The sequence below is a fragment of the Chaetodon trifascialis genome, chromosome 3, assembly GCF_039877785.1.
Source record: "Chaetodon trifascialis isolate fChaTrf1 chromosome 3, fChaTrf1.hap1, whole genome shotgun sequence".
Lineage (NCBI taxonomy): Eukaryota > Metazoa > Chordata > Actinopteri > Chaetodontiformes > Chaetodontidae > Chaetodon > Chaetodon trifascialis.
The window spans coordinates 15,896,810-15,918,996 of NC_092058.1; the positions used below are offsets into that span (position 1 = coordinate 15,896,810).

The following is a 22,187-nucleotide window of genomic DNA, read 5'->3' on the forward strand; positions in this document are numbered from 1 at the left end:
GGGATGGATATGTACATCAGCTGACACTTTGTTTGACTCTTTATTAATCAGAACAAACGGTAATGAGCAGTTCCAGTAAGGTGGACACAGGGTGGGTTTAAGGTGTGCAGTGAAACAACCATCGGCAGATTTCTGAACAGTAACAGGACAAATGAGCGGTCAGTCAAACAGTGAGGGAGCTGCTGAACTGCTGCTGAACATGACAGGAGCTCCTTCCAGTTAGGCATTTATCAAAGTAAACCAAATGAAAAAAAAAAAAAAAAAAAAGATAATGAAAAATTGCTTGGCACACTTCACCAGAGAGCCTGAATTAAGAGAATATAAATAATGCTGATCCTACATGGCCTTGAATGTTAATCCACAACTTAAACACAGGATGTGAACTAGGAGAGCTCCTTGTCCTCCTTGTCCTCCCCCTGTGAGTTAAGCGCTCCTCGTGATTCATAGACATCCTCCGGAGTTTGGCCAAACATGGCGCCGGTCCGCTTGAGGAGGTAGACTCCAGCATGTAAACCCCCGACATTGACCCAAACAGTGTGCAGCTTCCTCCACAGTCCTCCCATCCTCGAGATAGCCTGGAGACGACATCAATGTGGTCAGGGAAAACTAACAAATGAGACAGTTCATTTTACGTCAAACAAGAACTCTGCTTAGGTAATTACAGATGTTTAAAGTCTTTTTCATTGATGCAGCAGCTGAGCAGAGGTAGGCTTGCATCACTCAAACTGTGGAGGGATTATTTCAGGATGGTCCGATTCTGCACCCCAGCTTTTAAAAGCAGCACACTGTTTGAAGGTTGTTTGAACCGGATGGGGGGGAGAGTGGCACACTTTTGTAAAACATTCTGGTATTTTATGAAATTAACCGTTAGAATGAAGTACACTGATACATCAGTCTTAACTAGAATCACGTTTCAGCCTGTCAAGCTGCAGTTGATCCATGTCTGTCCAGACTCACATAATATCTGCAGTGAAGACTCTGGATTAACTTAATAAAGGGTGTTCAGTGTATTTTTTTTAGCAAATGGAGGTTCTCACCATATTGACATGTATGACTCCAGCAAATAACTTCCAGTGAGAAAGATGAGGTCTTCACTTTGGGACTATTTTTCCAGAGGAGTCCAGAGGACTGATTGAGAGCTTCATCACATGGAGCAACAACGATCACCTGAAGCTCAATGCTTGTGGTGGACTACAACGCTTCAAATATGGAAAGATCTAAACAATCAGCAAAGTTTGAAGGTGGACGCCCAAGATTAGTGTCACCAACTGTGTGTTGACCAAATGTGAAACATGGCCACCCCTCTCTGATTCTGTTCCTGAGTTACGGTGTTGAATAATGGCCGGAAAAATGTTTTTGCAGAATGTTATGATGTCACAGTGAAGCTGACCTTTCGGATATAAAAGGTCACCACTTCCTTATGTTATCGTTTGAGACGTTTGTGTGAACTCTTGTCTGAATCGGCTTGTGAATTCTTGAAAATGTTTTGTGTGGTCACATTGACCTTTGACCACCAAAATCTAATCAGTTCATCGGACTGGATCATTGGATTGCCAATGATTTTTACAGACCTTCATGGTCCCCAGAGGATGAATCCACCGTCAGTGCCACCATCAGTTAAGAATTAAAATTTGCCGAATTCTTTGGTTTTTCCATCAGCCTCAGCTGTACTTAGTGTTTAATAACAAATGTTAGCATGCTAACATACTAAACATGGTTAGATGTGCTAATCCTCAGCATGTCAGCAGCTGTCTTTAGCTCAAAGCGCCACCTGAAGAGGTGTCCTTACATTGCTGACGGGTGGAGCGGCCTCACTACACATCATCTGAATTATTTTGAACAGATTCAGGCTAACCGCTAAGTTACAGGTGCTAAGGTTAACGGCTACTTCATCTGTGGTGTGTGAGGGAGAGATACCACATTTCCGTCCTTCCTGCTGCTGTCAGACTTTACAATCAACACTCCTCCAAGTAGACCAAACACACACAAACTGACAAGTTCACTCATGTGCAATAACAATGTACAGTATATTAACCTGTGCAGTATCAATACTTCCTATGTGCAATGATGTGAATTGCGCCATTGAGTCTGCTCACTTATTTATCATGCTCTGCTGTTGCTTCTTTGTCTTGCACTATTCCCTTTCCGGCTGTAACACTGCAAATTTCCCCGCTGAGGGATTAGTGAGGGATTATTTTATTTTAAATCAGGTGGAGACAAACTTGTACGGGTGTGAGAGGACTGCTACCATGAGAGACTCTTTGTGGGAACAGTCTGATAAAATCATGTATCAGTGAAGAATCGTTCTGGTCATTGGTTTAACGATCAGTGCAAACCAGGGCAAAGTACAAAAAGTACAGCAACAATAGTGCTTCATGCAAAATGACTAACTCTTGATGGTGAAGCTTAACTGCTGGCTTACAACAAACCAACAACACTGATGATATTTTAAACACAGGCAGCATTTTCTTAAGTATAATGTCACGCTGTGACGTCAACTGTTTTTCACCTTCAGTCCCTCGTTTGACACATTTTTCCTCCTGTGACATTACGGCTCGTCACACAGTCCGGTCAGTGTGTGTTGTGCTTTGGAGTTCATGGTATTCTCAGTGACCGTGTGCACTTCAAGGAATGACCGAGGAATGTGGCTTTTGTTTCCCTCACTGAGCTCAGACTGCCATTTATTTCTACTGTGCTCACAGAAAACCATGTCACACACCTTGACTGACACTATTGTATTCCCTTTAGCTTGTGGTAGTTTGGATCTGCCATAAAATATCCTTCATTTATTTACACACACACACACACACACACACACACACACACACACACACACACACACACACACACACACACACACACACACACACACACACACAACTTTGGTTTTAAGGGGAATATAAGGGGAATAAAGTCACCTTGTTAACAGCAAGAAAGGTTACTGCAGATGTGCAGATTAGCGAAAACTGACTGTTGTCAGTCAGCTGGTGGAGCTTAGAAGATGACCGCTGCGGGCCAGAGACTCCAGAGCAGGAGCAACTTCTAGGCACTATTTTAAGAAAGACCTCCATGGCAACAGGTTGTATACTTGTACACACAGTGAACCTTTTTGTTTAAGCTTGACTTCCATCTCAAGCTGTGGAAAGATCAGAACCATTGATTATAAAAGGGTGGGGTGGGAACGTGGTACTTAGGCTGTGTATTGTCCTACAGTAACAGGAACATGAGTCTACTGCAGCTGCACCCATCAGCAGTTAATGATACATACATTTGCTGAGCAGGTACACTGGTTCCCACCCCAGTGTAAATGAATACAAGTTTTGTAGCACAACAGCTATTATTATTAAATTAGTGTACATAAAAGGCTGCATCTCTCCTAACTTTATTTGTCACTTATTACTGTAAAAGCAGCACCTATCATGAGTGTCAGGTGCTATACTGTAAAAACAGGTGCATGTTGCTGAAACTGTCTGAGGGCTCAAAAGAGTTGTTGTCAAATGTTGTTCGAAAGGCAGCTAGTGACAACATTAAGTGTGTTGTCACCGTGTTTGTTGATGCACCCACATACACATCTTGTTTTTCACATCTTTAAGGATCATTGGTTACTCTCCTACTTGTTTAAGGGTGTGAGTTAGGTGCTGCTTCCTGAATAATACGGCACAGAGGAAGGCAGTTGTTGTAGCTCTAACCGGCAGTCTGTCGTAAGCATATGGTGCTAAGTGTACATCCGGATTAACATTTGGATTAAGCGAACAACGGCTAGTGTGAATCATTATTAGGAAAGAGGGTGACAGGAAAGGACTTGCACTGTGACTTATTTGAAAGTTCTCATGTAATGGTAGCTAATTTCCTTGAAAAGAGTCTATAATATCGGAAGTTCCTCTTCATCGGCGCGGCATCACTGTTACCTTAGAGAAGCATTTCTTGTCCTGTGTCAACAAGACAGCCTTTCCTGAGCCTGGTCTGCACACACGGGCCATTTCTCTCAGACAGGAGGGGTAAAGGTCCCAGTTCTTCTTCCTAGAGCCCATCCTTCAAGAAAACAAAAGGAAAGATTTTACCACGGGGCTGAGTGTTGAATGAAAGATAAAGACGCTGTTTCAGGATTCAAAACGTCAACTTGCTCAGCATAATTTCTACATACGATTCATTCAGCCATGTACTGTGCTGTACGGCACTATTGTTAAGGTACCTCTTCCCAAAGGGCATGTCAGTGATGATTATGTCAACAGAGCTGGTCCTTATGGGTAAATTGCACAGATCCCAACGCACCGTGTCAATGGGCAATCCAGATGCACTGTTTGAAAGGATCCAAGAAGGATATGAAGTCATGGTGACAATCAACTACATAAAACAGCACATAAGAACTTCCTGCTCTGAGACGCTGAGCTGCCTGCCCTCTCACCTGCCCTTGTCCGCCCTCCTTTTCTGGATGTGACAAATATTATTGACCGTGCGATTAACTGCCATGTCATAGTTGTCACCGGCGATGTAGAATGAACTGTTAAATTCAATGGCCCCCTGGAGGAGAAACACACGACACAATGAGTCTTCTACTGAATAATTCTGAGCTTGGTCTTAAAAAACTGTTACAGACCATCATAACATTGAGAATTGGAATTAACTTTTCTGCATTAATACAATCTTTCAAGAACTGATTTTTTCCTCCACCCCTGAGTGGTGCAGTGTCCAGGCACAGAAATCAGTCTCACCTCCAACGGTATAGCTCCAGTCCCGCACATTGGATCAAGTATAATATCTGATGCCTGAGGTTTACACAGCCTATCAACAGACAACAGAGTATGAATAGAACACCAAGATGCAACATTACAGGTTTTAATATGATGCATTTTCAATTTATTTCATTTGGCTATTTTTCTTATTTTCTATTCATTTGATTATTTTGATCATTTCTAATAACTGACTTTGAAACACATGAACCATGCAATCATAAAAGCTTATTTTGAGTCAAACAAAGAATAAACCTGTAAATTAACAATAAAATAAACATCAATTTACCTTTGGAAAATCTAACTGCGCATGACCTGATAATAGGGCTTCGTATTTCACTACAACTGGCATGCCGTTTTCTACTCGGGACAGATAGTGCTGTACTTGCATGGTGCTGACAGTTAAAGTAACGACCAGGCTAACTGCCTCTGCTGTGGAAACCATAAGCCATTATCCTCCCTCAGTGATGCCTGAAATTACTGCGTGCTTTGAAATTGGTCAATAACCTCTGCCCACTACCGTGTCCAATTCAACCTCAATGCTATTTCTACTCGCATTGTGGACTTGAATGCACCACAAGTCTCAGTTGCGGTCCTGCTGCAACTCCAAATATTAGATCAACAAATAACAAAAACTGAATTTCATCCGTGAGCAAACCTTGTCCTCAGTCAGTCAGTTAACACTAATCATCAGAAAAATACCAGGAGAACATTCTTGACAAGACAGATCAGTAAGTAAGAGGCATCCAAAATCATTTAGAGAAGCTGGTGTTTTAAAACAGAAACATCAAAAACTGCATTTAAGATGGCCGCATTCTGTCAATTCATGTGTTCGTCTTCATGGAAAATATTACTCAGCAGAGCTGCTATTTGTCCATTTTGTTACGGCTAAAAATAAACACTGAGGCGTGACTTGCAGATATATTTCAACAGGAACAGTTTTTCTTGGCTAGTGTGATGGTATTGTATTATATGTGCCTGTATTCATTCAGGGCCTGCACGCCTACCTCACTGTCTACACAGTCACGTGTGTTTTCAGATGAGGGACTGTTCTAACCTGACATGCCAGCTGGTTTAGTACACAGAGCCATCTGGGAAGTCAGCCTTGGAAAGGGCTGGCACCATTGTCTATAATGGGCTAACTTCAACCAATCAGATCAACAAACCACATGAGACCTTGCCAATGCCAGTGGATAGAAGATCAAAAACATCTTTTCCACCGAGAAAAGCCTAAATCTATGCTAACCTATTTAGTAGCTGCCATTGTTGCTTTAGAACAAACAGTAGCTTAACTCGCTGTCTGAACCACTGTTTGGAAGATGTTATCAGGATCACATGGTGCACCAGGTGAAAAATGTGTTCTCGAGTTACCTGAGCATGCCATAGCACAAGGTGGACCGCAGAGTGGTGGGTCCAAAGTGACTGATGTTTCTCCGGTGAAGACTCTCTTCGGTGAGGGCGATGCCGATCACCACCTCTTCATTGTGTATGTTTAGTAACACCTACAGTACAGAACATACAGAAGTACATATAGAAATCAATTATCAATGAACCGTGCAAGACATTTATTGCCAGCCTTTTTGATTTGGATTAATTGTTTCAGTATTTTTTCAAGCAACAACGCCAAACATTAACTGGCTCTAGCTTGTGAAACGTGGGGATTTGCTGCGTTTTTGTCTGTCATACATGATAGTAAACAGAACATCTTTTTAGCTGTGGACTGTTGCTAGTTTGATAACATCAGCCTGGGCTCTGAAAAGTTGTGTTTGCCATTATTCACTACTTTTATGACGTTTCAGGAATTAGCCACTGATTAATTGAGAAACTGATCAGCAGATTATTCAATAATGGAGATAATAGTTAGTTGCAAGCCTAATATTCGTGTATTATCTTTAGCGAACTGAAATGTGCAAACAGAAAGCAAACACATCATGTCAGTTTACTATGTACTTCAACATGTGTCCACATGTGCTTCTAAATGTCAGTTAACCAGGAGCAGGCACTAAAACTGAATCAGTCTGTGGACAAACTACAGTTTTAGGAGTAAGGAGCAGTACACAAACCTGCTGCAACTGCACTGACCAGTAAAATACTTCAAGGGATTTGTGCACAGATTGTCATCACTGTGTGAAGGCCTTTCGTCTTAACCTCAGAAACACACATCGCCTCCATCACTTGATACACATTCTAACTTGTCCCATGTGAACAGCTTATCAACACGGAAAATCTTAATTAACCGAGCTGTTATTCTTTCTATTGTCACTCATTAAACTAAACATTAAGTTACGCCTTGCCTCGTCAGTTTATCTGAAGCCAGTTTTTTTTGGCTTGTGTGATGGTATTCACTCCACGTCAGTCCAGTCTGAACAAGTACGCCTACCTCTACGTCAAACTTTGTCATGTCTGCTTTCCACTGGAAGAATTCTTGCACGGCTCCACCAAAGTCTCTGGCTGCCTCGTTAGAGGAGAAGCTGTGTTTGTCACCAGCCCTGTTGCACGTCACACGAAACTTGATGAGTTTGGCCTCGGGTGCTACCTCCCCTGAGTCCAGCGTGCTGGACTCCACGTCGGGCACGCTCTCTGCCTTCGTCTGGCTTTCAGCTGCAGAGGCTGCTTGAGGTAGCTCTTGCTGCTCTGCGTCAGCCACCGTTGCATCAGTGGCTTCACTATCAGGCTTGGATTTGGTGCCATTTCCTCCTTTCCTGTAGCCTTTCTTCTTTTTTAAGCTGCGATTTAGTTTCCAAACCTCTAACGCATTAGTCCAGGGCAGTTTGGAAGCAAGCTGCTGCAGCTCCATCAATGTCTCCTCCTGTCCAAAAACACAGTGTTTATGATGACCCTGATCATGATGCACTGAACATCACATGTAACAGAATGCACTTGGCTGTAAATTACCTTTGATTCTTTGAACTGGTAATGATCATATTCCTCAACCACAACAAACAGGTTGTCCACAGACCTCAGAAGATGGACCTACAGTGGGGAAGTCAATGCATAGACCAAAGACAAAGACAAACTTTACACTTCTTTTTTGCACTTAGCATAAATTAAAATGGGGGTTTCAACATATCACCACCTCCATATAAACAGTTATTACGACAGACCATCAAAGCAACCGTCTCTATGCAGTGAGTAACACCTTGGAAGACAAAGACATGGACGTAAGCGTTCCACACCTGGAAAAGCTTGTCAGTGGTTACTGGAAAGTATATGCGACCACGATCTTTGCTGATGCGTGCGTCAGCCCCAATCTTCTCCTTGACCTCTTCTGCGGCAGTGTGCTCGAACCCTGTGGGCACGGTTGCTCCGATGGTGACGGTGATGATGTCCCCAGAGGTGGCATCAGTCTCAGTAGAGGAAGAGCTGGATGGTCCTGTGTTAGGGTCCTGCTCTGCAGCCCCATCTTCAATGGAGGACATGCTGTCTGTGTACTAGACACAGAGGTGTATGTGGATGATATGTGTCACAACTGGTGCCAAGCTGAGTGGCTCAGGTGTAACATCTGGGGAGGGGGAGAGAGAGAAAGAGGGAGAGACATTGAAACTAACAAGGCTGCATTCATTGTCATATTTAGACATAAAGATTAACTTCAAGGAAACAGCGTATTTCCCAGAACTATTTGGTGCTATCATGTAGCCATAAGTTAGCATGTTAGTATCTGTTTATTTGAACACCATAATTACACCTGTAACGTTATTAGTGGACAAGTAAATTAACATTACTGGTTGACTTAGCCGGCTATCGTTAGCTTTAAGGAGCTAAAAAGTTGTTACGAATAAAAAACAAGGTTACGTTAGACACGTTATTAAACTGTTGGTAAATTCTGATCTGTGTTTAAGCAAGGAGCCCACCGGTTGAACTGTAGAAACTGACAGTAGCCGTGAAAGGGTCTGTTGTATTAAAGTTGCTAACTGTAGTCTGTTCAACCTGTCAAACACGAGGCGACATGTTGTTTCCGCTCAACAGCAATACTTCCAGCCTAAACCCTTCAGAATAAAAGCATAATCTCCACGGACACTGACAGAAGACATTTGTACAACAGTCAAAATATAACGTCAAAATACTCCTATAAAACCAACCATACACTGCATGAAGCGTTCTGTGTCCGCTTAATTATTATCCACTGTCCAATTATTCCTACTGTTATGTACTTATACTTAACTTATACATAAGGTTTTATGCATCTACATGTCAAAATACTTACATTCACAGACATAAACACATTATTTCGTATTTTAAACATCTGTGAATTATTCCAGAGAATTATGTACAGTAAAGTTCAGATTTGTATTCATTAAAATCGCTCAGTGTAAAAATTATGTTGCATTTATGTAGCTGATGCTTTTATCCAAAGGGACTCACAGTAAGTGTATACAAGCATGCAGATACAACTAAAAAAAAAAAAACTGTAATAATCAAGAATGGAAGCACATGAACTTCATAAAATATGTTAAACTGTTTCAAATTAATAATAATAAAAAACTACACTACAAACCAAATAAAGAAATTATAGTTATAATTAAGAGAGGAATGCATTCTATTTTGTTCGTTTGTTTCTAAGGTCATTGCGTATATGATCTTCACATAGTGGGCATGATGTTTACATTAACTTTACATTATTAAAACGATTTCAAATCTTAAAGACTTTGGGTTTATTTTGAAATCCAGAAGCCAGAACAGGAAATGTAATTGGCGCCATGTGCACTTATTTTAGGCTTTCTTTCATCATCACTACCTATTACTTCCGGGTACGCCTTCCTACAAATGATCGGCAGAGGGCGCCATAATATCACTTTTTTTGAGTGGAAGAACACAAATCAAAACCACTTCAAGTGGTTGAACAGCAGAAACAGATGCAGAATTAGATAGGCAGTGCATGAAAAGAGAGCTAGTGTGCGGGATCTGTCAAACACCTGTCCCCCCCAGGATAAAATCATCTTTTTCCTTACATTTCTGTCTGTAATTATGGGTTTTTGAGCAGTGGTTGTAATTCATTGTATGCACATTTGGTTTACAAAGCTTTCCTGATATTTGTGATTAAGTATGCATTTACCAGTGGTGTGATAGATCAGATGAACATTCATTTCAATGAAACACATATCACAGTTCCTCACAGTGACAAACTAGATTTTGGCCCATAATCTCTTCTCCTGATTTATCCTTTATGATTAATTTAGTTTATGTAGGGAGCGATGATAAGAATAACTGTGTTACATTTCCTTGTGTGATTAATTGATCCCCTGGGCAGTGGAAGTAGCATTAACTTCATGTCACAGTTCTCTATCTTTTAGAAAACACCTGCCAAGTCAGATTACAAGCAAACAAAACCATTTTCAATTTTTCTTTACGTTCAGGACCTCCTGCAAACACACCCATATCGTAGCTTGTTCCATGTCTCTCCACACTACATACGTTCAGTGTGTTTATTGAAAATGTTTTGTTGTTTTTGTAACTTTTTGTTTCATTCTTCCCAACTGATTAGTAAGTGTGAAGTCTGAGAGACAAGTGGGCGTGTGTTTATGTCAGGGAATGAAAAGTTCTGCACAACAGATGGCCAGTGCTGCACAGAGTACAGTCAGGCACAGCACAAACTTTCACCAGCTTAATTATCTTGTAAACACGTTGGCAAAGGCAGGTTTTGACATAATGCATCAATTTATCCGCTCTGCAAAGAGAACATGCAGCGTAGCGGACAGTGCAAAGAAACTCAGAGTGAAAGAAGTGCAGCTCCAGGTTCGCTGCTTTGACAGAAGATCAAGCACACACAGTGTTTGATCTGTGCATCACTCAGGTGCGATCCACGCAGGTAGACCTGATGAGATGCTTCTGTCCTCGCGCGTAAGCTCAGCTGCATTAGCGTGCAATGTGGAGAAAAGACAAGCATACATGGATGAGGGACTATCCTCAAAGCAGGCTTGACAAACCCTGTGGGATTTTACTGTGGGATTTTCTGCCAGTGCTGAGAAGCCCCTCACTGGGATTATTCTTCAGATCCTTCTCTCGGTGTGGTATTACTTATTACAAGAAAAATGACAGTTACAGAGATATGAGCGCGACCTCTCAGGGAAGAAAATACAAGACATACCAAGGAGAGATATTTCTCAGCATGAGTGCTTGATGATTGATTGATGACAGTCTAAATATCAAAGGGGACGAGGTTACCAGTAGTTTGTGTATGATTGTAAGAAGTCAGAGCCTCTGCAGCCTTTAATTAACTGGAAAGACAATATAACAGTGAACACAACCTGAAATCAGCATCATATTTGCCTGGAGATATGTACCACACATGAAATATTAAAAATATTGAGGTCACTTTATATAATACTGCAAATACATTTAACAGTACAGTTGATGGACAGCAACAGCAGCAGGGCAGATGATTTCTTCATGACACTAAACACCTTTAATCCAGAGTCCAAGGATCACTCATCTGTTGTATTTTTTGCCTAGTTTATGACACAATTTCAAAATTCTATCAGGAAATGGGAGAAATTGCACTTCTAACTTCAGAAACATATGATATTTTCTTTCTCTTTCTTCTTTTAGAGGTGATGCTGTGTGTGTGTGTGTGTGTGTGTGTGTGTGTGTGTGTGTGTGTGTGTGTGTGTGTGTGTGTGTGTGTGTGTGTGTGTGGATGTTGAAGGCAGTGCAGTGCAATAAATAAACAAATGAATAAATGCCTGCATTCACATTCTCCACACATTCGCTGCAGATTACTGAGTGTGGATCATCGGTGCACGTCTGGCCATCCTGTAGCTTCTGAGCAGAGAAACCGGTTATATCACGTGCCACCTATTAGAAGATTCGCACAGGGCAAAGATCTTTCAGATTAAAAGAGGTGCAGTTATGAGTGATATGAGAACACACACGTATCTGTGCAAAGGTTCATCTGGATGTAGAAAAAGGAAAATATTAGGCAGAATCAGCCTTGAAGTTGTATCTGCTGTCTTGTTTCCCAGAGATCTGATACGCACCCTGACTCTTTACTTGAGCACCTTTCTTACTAACGCAGCTTCTTCTCATCATACTGTGTGAACTGAGATGGGTGCAAGTGTTGATTCAGAGGTGACAATACGCTGCAGATAGTAAGGGAGCATCAATTAATTCATTGCACATAAATAACCTGAGCTCACAGGAGGCAGTTTGCAGCAGGAAGTCCTACCGATGCCTGTAACCATCACGACCATGGACTGACTTCTGTTGTTTTCTCTCACTCACCAATTCACTATCAATCCAATAAATCCACCGTAATTTGAAACATTACCATCTAATGACGAATCTGAATGCATTTGTAGATTCACTGAGAGACTTTTAGCTGCCAAAAACTATTTGCATGCCTTAGCACTTATGAGTTATCATCTATCGGAGCACTCAGGCCCGGGGTGGCATTTTTTCACAGTTCCCACTCTTGTTCTATAGTAAACGGATCTCACAATGGATCTTTGTGCCATAAAAACAGTGAAGTCACAGTTTCCCAGGCTTCCCCTCTGAGATGCCTGATGAGAGAGGTAGGGGTGAGGAGCGGAGCGATGGTGGGAGGGGATGAAGGGCCTGCACAGAAAGGTTACCTCTGCTGGCTTCTCTGTGGTAAACACAAACAAAAGCAGAATCCACCCCACTGACCCTCTGGACCTCCAGCAGGCCTCTCTGCCACAGCTGCTGTGTCACAAGTGAAGCGTCTGCTCTCTCGCGGCTTCGCTCCTCAGACGTGTAGGTGACACACGAGGCCTGACGTGCAACTTAAACTCAGCGCCAGACATGCAGAGACACAAAAGAGCAGGTTGCAATGAGACGCATAACACAGGAAGACGACTGTTTTCTCGCTCTCGATCTCATATCCTGACTCTCTGAACGCACACACAGACGTAGACGCACAAACACACACTTCCAGAGGCCATTTAAAATTCCTCAGGGGCTTTTACTCCTGTAGAGAGGGCTGTTCATGCTTTGTTCAACAGCCTGAAGAATATGTTTGGACATCACAAGACCAGCGAAGAATTCAAACCTGATTTCTTAAGTCGGTTGTAGGAAAGCACGAAGACAGGAGAACGTCTACATTAGCTTGAATGAATTTGTGAATTTCCCTTGGGGATGAATAAAGTATCTATCTATCTATCTATCTATCTATGAATAGCCATGGAGTGAGAGGAACACAGCAGAGGTCCTCCTCGTCTCTGTAATTGATCAATTCGACTCTCTGGGGTGACTCGCTAATTGTTCCACCTCATTTGTGTCCAATGTAATATCTTCATATTTCATGTTATGGTGCTTGTTAAGTTGGTGCTGCTGGCTGCAGGCTAACATGAGGCTGTAGTTTACAGTGATGTGCATTATGCAATATGTCATTAAAGGAACATGGGAGTCATTTTGTCAGCATGTCCTGAAAACCATTCATGTCCTCATCATGTAAAACTCACATACTTGCTGAATAGACTGAGTTACTGCTAATGTCAGAATGATAAAGGGTTTCTAATGGTGTCATGAATGGTAAATACATCATTTACTAATGTTTTTATTATGGTGCAATTATAAAGCCATTATTAAGAATTTTGTTGGGTTGCAATGTTGTGAAAAATCCATTTGGCAGGTGTTTATCATTTTGTTTCTGTAATAATGCAGATATACGTTGGTAATCCTTTAATAAACGCTGATTGGTTCATCACACACAAATAAAGACATCATCGCTGCAGTCACAGGCATCAGTAAGAGTTGTGTAGGTGCGAGTGGTGTCATTTTTAAATTTATCCTTCAGCTCCAAATATACATCGAAGGCCGGGTGCTGCAGGTGGAAATGAAATGCGGAGAGCTTCTACAGTGTGGCAGTCTGCAGGTTTGAGTCACCCCACTGTGAGTCAACAGCCTGTTCCCTCCTGAACTGGGAACAGCAAAGGTGACAGACAACAAACTGAGTCCCTCAGACTGTTGAAAACACAGTGAAGCTCTCCGATGACGGTATCTGTCCCCGTCACTGCGATGCTTTGAAAATGCATGTAATTCGTTTAAACACACAAACCGAACTCATTTTAATCAAATTTGAGATCATTATGATCATGGATTGGGGTGTGTGTGTGTGTGTGTGTGTGTGTGTGTGTGTGTGTGTGTGTGTGTGTGCGTGCGTGTGCCTCTGTAGGCATTTCTTATCTTTTAACAGCTAAAGCCACTTCTGTCACTGATGACGTTCTTGTTATCACCTTCATCTTTATCACCAGCATCAGCTCTGTCAGCAGAGAAGAAGAGGAGGAGCAAACCATGGACGCAACAAGGGCCTGCCAGCACACCTGTTTGCTGGAACAAAGGAGCGTAGGCAAAGACCAGTCTACCTTTAAAAGGTGTTGGGTTTGCGTACAGTTGCAGCTACGACCCTCTGCGCCCTCGTGATCACACATCAAAGCATCAGCCGTGGCGTTGGCGCTGGTGTGTCATGCCTGAGCCATTTAACCACCAGGCCTCTGCCCTGGGCGTGTGATGGCGCAGCAGCATGACACAGATTATCCCCCCACAACCTCTGCTGAGACGTGCCACGTCTCCTGAACAGCAGCCAAAGTAAGGCAGAGACAAAAGTGTGAGGTTTCCATGGAGATGGGGTCTAAAGAGGGGCAAGTTTTCAGCGATGAGTCTATTTTTACCTCTGGAAAAATGAATATGGCTGGATGTGAGTGGAGGACCTACAGGTGGTGATATGATGCTGATATGTGTGAAACGCGAACAGAAAAGGGGGCTATGTGCATAAATTACATGTATGTGTGTGTGTGTGTGTGGACATGTGTTTATATCCCCATAATGTACATTATTAAATTTTAGGGAGAAGACTTAGGAAGGTTAAAGGTGAGGAAAGTAGTGCTTATGGCTGGTTATGCAATGTCTTCTAAAGTGATGGGAACACGACTGTGTGTGTGTGTGTGTGTGTGTGTGAGGGCGGGGTGACTGGTGGCTGACAATATGAGGAGGCTCACGTGACGATCTTTTAAATTCCTGTTTCCCTGCAGCGCAATTTGTCAGAGCACGGACGGTGTCTGCCCGCCTCGCTCCTCGTACGCATGTCCGTTGATTTTCGGCAGCTGAAGCTTCACGGACTGAGCAGGCTGAAGCCTTCGAGCGTCGCTCCGCTCTCCTTCATCATGTGCTTCGTCTAGTTTGGAGCTCGCTTGTGTCTTTTGTGTGTTTTTTCTCCCCCTGTTGAAGCCTTTTGAGTTGACTGGTGCCAGGCAGGCAGGAGGAGGAGGTTCCGCTGCCACGGGGAGAAAAACCCTTGCAGAGACAGACAAGAAAGCAACACTGCTGTGATTTCTGCACCCATGTCCACGATAAGGTGATCTGGGGGATAACACACACTGAAGCGTTTCTTCTCCTCCATGCACGGCCACTAGAAAAGGGACAGAAAGCAGGAAAAACGGAGGAAAGCGCTGCAGCGGATCGTCACCTCAGACCTGAGAGAGTCCTCGCCCGACGGGGTCTCAGCCTAAAACCCGAGGAACGATGTCATCCACGAAATTCAAGAAGGACAAGGAGATCATAGCGGATTATGAGACCCAAGTGAAAGGTGCGTGTGTCCGCTCTGTGTGCATTGTCTGAGCCTGACCCATAGTCTGTTTCTGCCTCTTTCATCCGTCTGCTGTGAGGCATTCCGCCTGTCCTCCAGTGTTAAATCGGAGAGCATTGACAGGCTTCCCCGCTGCATGACAGGTAAACTGTGACAGTCACAGCAATGACAAGAGCGTCAGAGCGAGCCCAGCTTTTATTCCCATGGTTTTCTCTCTCAAAGATTTCCTTCATGAACTACCAGAAGGCTTTTTGTGTTTTGTCATGATGTGGTCAGCAGCTTTGTTGCTGGGTGAAACGGTCCCCCTGTTGAAGCCAGGGTGGATGGATGGATGGATGGATGGATGGATGGATGGAGGACTGGCTGTAGTGTTGAACCTCGTTCTTTCACATTTTCTGGGGCCTGTGTTTGGCGCGTGTGATTCGAGATATCGATCAGATGTTTGGGTGCGCATTAAATACACATTCATTGTTCGTATGCAGCGTCTCTTGTTGGCTTGGCACGTCAAAGAGGCTTCAGCTTTAATCCACAGACCTGATCACACACTGCTCACGTTTCTGTCAGTCATTGGCTGATTTCTGGCACTGCTCTCACCTGGCAACGTGGATTCAACACTGTGGCTAATGTCGCCACTGACTCTTGTTCACAGCCTCTTTAGAATCTGAATTACCTAAAACCCGAGGATAGACTGACGGGCAGGAACGTGCTTTGGCTCTAAAAACATCTTATCAGTCAATCATGAAACTGGATTTTTGTGGTCTGAGACATGGGGTCAACTTGACTCTGTATTGGTTATGGATTCAGACCCATTTAATTCTCCAGTTGTACCAGGACTTACCTTCATATGAGCCAGAGCCAGATGATTATGAAGTGAAAAAACAAGAGAATTAATCATACATTGCAGCTCTCTGCAGACAGGAAATACAGACCCACCAATAAACAGTTTACTCTGCCGTGTGGTGTAAAACTGAAGGGGTGTCATGTGCATGCAGACAGAGTAGAAAAGCGATGAGTGGATATTTCCCTAAGTGGCTCTGGGGTTCAGTTTCAAGGCCCTGGACCCATTACTAGCGCTCTCAGTGGTTTCACAAATGTTCCGCCCGAGGGGCTTCGGCTCATCATCCCTGGACTAATGCACCAGGCCAGACCTTTGGATGCTCGGCGTGTGAGCGGCTGGATTTGTAGGGCTGGTCTACAGACTCATCCTTCTTTGTGTGGACGGTGTATCAGCTGCTGGAGCGACTGATTCTTACCTGCTTGACTTCCTCTGCTTCTATAACCTCAGTTTGGTCTTATGGCATGTGCTGGTCATCCACAGCTCTATCATTTAAACATGTCTCTGCCATATCAATTCCCATCTTATTCTGCTGCTTTCCACTTTACTCCAGGCCATTTTTTTGCTAATTCATTCATCAATTATTCATCTTAGATCCAGTGGTGTCATGGGAGAATTGCTCTTGTTTCACAGGGCCTGGCCCTGTCTGCCCCTCTTTGCATTAGCCCGGGCCCTTGAACTGTGTGAGGAGGGAGGATATTAATTTATGGAGAATGCTGCTTGTTTCTCATTCGCAGCTGGTGTGTTGCGTTGCCTACAGACACAGAGGGCTATGCGCCTGACAATCCACCACCTCACAACAATGGCAGTGTTATGCGTTGAAGGGGCAGGCGGTGAGCAAACCGTAATGAAATTCAGATTGGAAATTGCACCTGTCTTGCTCTGAGTTATTGCTTTATGGTTAATGTGTACACGACAGAAGGGGCCAAATCATCAGCGGTTCATTGGTTGGGTCATAACAAGATCAGAGGGGTTGCTTTATTATGTATTAGGGCTAATAGAAAAATCACTTTGTTTCAGCAGTGGTTTAACAACAAAGAAGAAACGCTGCACACGATGGCAAGAGATTGCATAGATGCAAGTGCTGCATGTGTGACAGCACATCTCAAAACAACATTTACTTCCTCTGTTACAGTGTAACACACCACTCTGCTAAAATCCGAACCCACGGCCATTAATGAATTCTTGACGACCCCCGGGGCTGACTGCCAAAGCCCATGTCTCTGAAGGACCTTGGGAGATGGTGTTCACTTCATTCAAGCTGCTCAGCCTTCAGATCCTGCATTAGCATGTCAATAGAGAGGGGTCGTACGCTGAACACAGAGAGGCTGGCTGAGGAGCTTGGACTCTATTTTGTCGCTAACTGCTGTGTTGTTGCTGGGCGGCAGCTCTGCCTCCTCCTGTTTGCCAGTTTTATAGGCAGCTTGTGAAGCGTTGTTCTCGGGCTCGACCATCAGCAGCTGTTTGACGTTTACCCTCGAGGTTCTGACTCTGAAATATGGCTTCAGTATTAACTCGTACTTCCACATCAGGATGAACTGAACGTTCGTTCTGGCTGCTTTAAAAGTCTACTGATCATAAGTTAACTCACTGGCTTAGAGGAGTGGCCTCAAGCAGTGAGGTTGCAGATTACAACGACTGAATACCCCTCACCACACCATCTCTCACAGGGGCTAATCTCTGTAGTGTTGTAGAAACATGGCGGTTCAGCATGGTGGACTGATATAACACAGGAGGATAAAACCCTGAAACCAGACCTGAGCTGTTAAATGACGTTAGTAAATGTCGAGCCATCAGTGTACCCCGGCTAGACTCTATTCAGCGCAGCTCAGTTTTATTAAACTGGTCTTTACATCTTTTAGCTGTACTATACTCTGACTCGAGGGACAGCAGGTTGTCTCTTGTTGGCCGTCTTCGTTGAATTCCCCTCTGCAATGAATTTCTGATTCATTGTAGTTGGAGAGCAGCACAGTTTTAACCCACTCTCATTTTCTGGCATACTGTTCCCTTAATAATAGTCTTTTTCCTGTGGCGTTTTTCAGATAAAAGTCATTTCTTTAAAGTTCCTCTCCAGGCATTGATTAGCTTCCTAAAAACTCATCAAAATTACATATTTAGAAGGTTTTTCCATGAAGGAATCCTTTTATGCTTTATATTGGCTTTGATGTACCTCTGCCCCTTTGCCTTCATTTAGTATGTGTGGATCTAAGTATTCACAACTTTGACTTGGACTCATCAAACACAAAGACCTCATCAGCAGCTTACTAACTAACTAACTTTATTCAGCAACACCTCCAAGCCATATGAAATGACATCAATTGTCATGTAACTAATGTGGCTAACAGTCAGTGGACACAGTCATTGGATGAAACACAGGAAATGGGAAAGGTTAAAAACTTGATTCTCCTTACAGAGTGTTGTCAGCTGAGATTGATTGCTCAGGTTCAAAGCCCCATACGTGACTTACTTATTCATCTGGCTGTAGTTGCCCTTCGACAGTAGAGCTCATGGCCCGCAATGGTAGTCATTTCCTACATGTAACATCGTCTAAGTCAGTCATTACCCATGCTGACACCAATACACCCACACACAGAGACAGGCGTGCAGATAGAGCGACACACATAGAGCGTAAATGAATTGTGTTTGAGAGCAGGCACAGGCTTGATGTGATGAAAATGTCACAAGACTTCATTTTTTTTCCCTTGTTTTTCCTCCCGCCTGCCAGCAACTGCTCTGATCAGGCAAATGAATGCAGGCAACTGCTTGTGGAAACTTCAGCGTCCTCCAGATGTACAAATGAATGTCCACCTATACCAGCCACACACACACACACGCACGCACACACACACACACACACACACACACACACACACACACACACACACACACACACACACAGAAAAGGAAGCTCCTCAGCAGATCTGGTTAAAACCTGAAAGTCATTTGGTCAACAGAAATTTCCAGCAGGACTGTCACAGGACTCTGCATCCACAAACTAGAGCAAAATGTGTCCCATCATGGTGTGTGATCTGTGACCAGACTCACCTTCTTATGTGAAATTATTAAGTGATATTATTTAAGCTCTCTGCACATGTCAGTCTCCATCCTTTTTTGGTAACTGCAGTCTGATCTCAACAAAAGCCCGGCTCACACTAGGAATAAAACTACATTGGGTCTTATGTGATATGATAATCCTTCTAATGACCCATTGAAGTGTTGCTGGTTTGGTAGAGTGCTAATGAGAATGATGTGTGGCACTAGGTGTGTCTGTGTTGCTGCTGCAGGCTACAGACAGCTCTGCTGAAGGAGATTACCTGAAAGTGCTTCACAGTGTTTTTTTTTTTTTTTTAGGAAAGCAACAATGATTACTCCTGAATACAGCCCGTGGTCTCTTTGCACTCTCAAATACTGACGGCTAGTGATGTCAACTCAGGTTTATTACTGGTACTGAATGTGTTGCGCGGCTGATGCTGTAAATTTGTCTGAAGATCAGAGCTTGTTACCATCATGGTGTGAGTTGGTTAGCTTGCCATTAACACCCTGCTGGGCGGCATGACGCTGGCCGTGCAGAAGCTGACAGGCTGGGAGTTTAAGAAATGGTTTCACTGACTCACCGGCTGAGGATCCTCCAGCTGCCAGCTTGTTTGGCAGACCTGCTGCTGACTGAGAGAACATTTGCAAAGAAAAATCATTTACAAGCTATTTAGGCAGAATAATCTTCAGTGGGACAGCTTGTTTATTATTGCCGTCCAATAAATTCTGGCCTTCGTTTAGGCCTAGTTTGTTTGTGTGGCGTGGCAGTGAGTTGCCAAACAAACAGGAAGCTGAAGATGCTAAGCTGCTGACTCGGTTAAGATTTACATGATTTCTTTCTATTAATATACAGTATAAGTCTGAGAGGAAAAGTTTGGCATTTGGCAAAATACTTATTCAATTTCTTGCCGAGAGTTAGATGAGAAGATTGATACAACTCCCACAACTCCTGTGTGTGCTAGATATGAAGCTACCTCCAGCAGCTTGTTAGCTTAGCTTAGCATAAAAATAGGAAAAACAGGGAAGCAGCTAGCCTGGCTCTGCCCACCTGCCAGCAAAAGCTCACTAATCAACACATTATATCTCTTCTAATCCACACAAAAATCGAAGTGTAAAACTTTTGATTTGCTTTTTTTTTATTTTATTTTTTTTTTACAGTGGTTAGGTGACTATTTCTTGCTAGCTGTTTTCCCCGTTTCCAATATTTATGCTAAGCTAAGTTAGCTGCCTGCTGACAATCGTTTCATTCTTAACTGGCAGACATAAGAGTGGCATCAATCCTCTCATCTAACTCTCAACAAGAGAGGGAATCAACATGTGTCCTAACATTTCAAACTGTTCCTTTAACTGTTTTTGTACCTTATGACAACGTAGGCGATGCTGTTTATCACCGCATACAGGATCTGAGACTCGTCACTCTTCATCACTGTCCACCAGAGAAGTACAATATATTAAGCAAGTGTGATGACAGCAACAACAGATCAACTCGTGGCCGTAACCCTTTAAAAAACAATACATCGACGCCATGCTGAGCTATCATCGTGACCTCTGCCGTCCTCAATCATACAGTTTTGCTTCAGACTTCTTTCCAGCCTGCTGACTCTGCTCTGGTCTCAGTGTGATGAATGCAGCTGCCACTTGATAAACTGAGAGTTTGTTCTGTCCGTTTCACAAGAATTCAAGAGATAATCATCCTTTCATAAAGCGGCTGATCTGCCAGGCGTGGATTATCACTTAACAGTCTCAGAAAAGGGTGTTTCTGTTTGTTTATGTGCTGGCATTGATGAAGTAGACAAAGGTCCATTAAACAGAAAACAGTTTCTTGGTTATTTGGTGCTAGTCAGCACATGATTTCACTTCTCTTTTCATTCAGTTATCTGTGTTGACAGAATTTTAATCGGCACTGTCTGGGGAAGTGCAGTTTTCAACACCATGACTGTAAATCCAGTAATGCGCTGCTGTGTGCTGGGGCACTGACGTCTAGTTGGAGGGCTGGTCCACTTGAATTTAAGTCAAATCAACAGTGATTGGTCTGTCATACCGAACACGCATTAAATGCTTATTTGTCTCTTTTTACGCAGTTTTTGAAATGCAAACCCTATTTTCTCAACCAAAATAGCAAAAATAATATTTTAACAAAAGTAAGAGAAGTGCCGTCTAAATTGAAATGTTCTCTTAAAGATGTGTGTTGGCTTGAGCTGTGAAGGTACACACAGAATCTGTCATCGCTACTTTTCCAGTGCACTAATGTCAGAAACAGCTCTACTGTACAAGCTCAGGTCCCATGTGATGAGGATGTCAACCCTGAGATGAAGAGTGTCTGGGATCAACTGATAACCTGGCATTATGTGAGTAAATAGTGTCAATATGCTCCCTGTACACTGAAACTTTGACATGAGTTTCAGTGGATTCATTTTTCAATATGTCACCTTTTAAAACTTTTATTTAGTCTATAAGGATTCAACCGAAGCTTTAAAGGGTGTCTCAAAACATTCACTGAGAGTTGAAAGCGGTAAAAAACCTGACGGTGTAACAGAGGTGAGTGACTGTCAGCTCAGGTGCCTTCTTCTTTCTAACCATAGAAAATCCAAGTGGAGAAAAAATGCTGCAAGTGTTAGGGTTAGACAAGATGAGAAATCAAACATGACAGGAAATTATGCCATTCTCCGGTTTTATTACCCAACAGATGAAGCAATAGTTGATATGAGAAAAAAAATCATAAACAAACTTCCTGCCCAGAGACGGTAACCTTAGTAACAGAGTAAAGAGGACATCTGTGCAAAAATAACTCCACAGTGAGAGTTTGAAAAAGTCACTATTTGAGGAAGTAATTAGTTAGGTTCTTGTAGTGTAGGCTTGGGACCTGTTAGATTAACTTTATTATGTATCAGTGAAGCACACGTCCCACTACAGACAGTAGATGATTAAGGAGTGCGCCTATTTGCAGCCCACAAATCCCTCTCAGCCACCGCTGACGGTAGAAATAGCAGCATATGTGGCACAGCCTCACTACTCACAGGATCACCAAAGTCTGCCTTTATCTGTTTAA

The 22,187-nt window shown here is 43.0% G+C and overlaps 2 protein-coding genes across 5 annotated transcripts in view; one reads left to right on the top strand and one right to left on the bottom strand.

Moving 5' to 3' along the window:
* Nucleotides 1–27: 27 nt before the first annotated feature.
* thumpd3 (THUMP domain containing 3) lies at nt 28–8,700 on the bottom strand. 2 transcript variants are annotated; one of them, XM_070959654.1, is made up of 10 exons: nt 8,582–8,700; nt 7,907–8,232; nt 7,626–7,703; nt 7,111–7,539; nt 6,102–6,232; nt 4,713–4,782; nt 4,406–4,521; nt 4,193–4,297; nt 3,909–4,032; nt 28–575 (listed from the first exon to the last, which is right to left on the bottom strand). In XM_070959654.1, the coding sequence occupies exons 2-10, from the start codon at nt 8,147–8,149 to the stop codon at nt 384–386; spliced, it is 1,488 nt and encodes a 495-aa protein (XP_070815755.1). In that variant the 5' UTR covers nt 8,150–8,232; nt 8,582–8,700; the 3' UTR covers nt 28–383. The 2 variants fall into 2 exon arrangements, with proteins under 2 accessions (XP_070815755.1, XP_070815756.1); XM_070959655.1 differs by lacking the exon at nt 8,582–8,700 and adding an exon at nt 8,523–8,579.
* A 6,024-nt stretch (nt 8,701–14,724) lies between these two features.
* srgap3 (SLIT-ROBO Rho GTPase activating protein 3) overlaps nt 14,725–22,187 on the top strand; it is a 60,518-nt gene continuing 53,055 nt past the window's right edge. For all 3 annotated transcript variants that reach the window (XM_070958442.1, XM_070958443.1, XM_070958444.1), the window contains exon 1: nt 14,725–15,270. In XM_070958442.1, coding sequence (XP_070814543.1) covers nt 15,207–15,270 — 64 coding nt within the window. In that variant the 5' untranslated portion in view covers nt 14,725–15,206. The remainder of the gene's footprint in view (nt 15,271–22,187) is intronic.

What these genes read in the sequence shown, in the direction of transcription:
- thumpd3 (XM_070959654.1), bottom strand. Translation starts at nt 8,149, where the DNA reads ATGTCCTCCATTGAAGATGGGGCTGCAGAGCAGGACCCTAACACAGGA. An exon ending in TTGTGCTATGGCATGCTCAG is followed by an intron (nt 4,783 to 6,101) that starts GTAACTCGAGAA and finishes GTCTGTTGATAG; the next exon opens with GCTGTGTAAACCTCAGGCAT. An exon ending in ACAAGAAATGCTTCTCTAAG is followed by an intron (nt 576 to 3,908) that starts GTAACAGTGATG and finishes TGTCGTCTCCAG; the next exon opens with GCTATCTCGAGGATGGGAGG.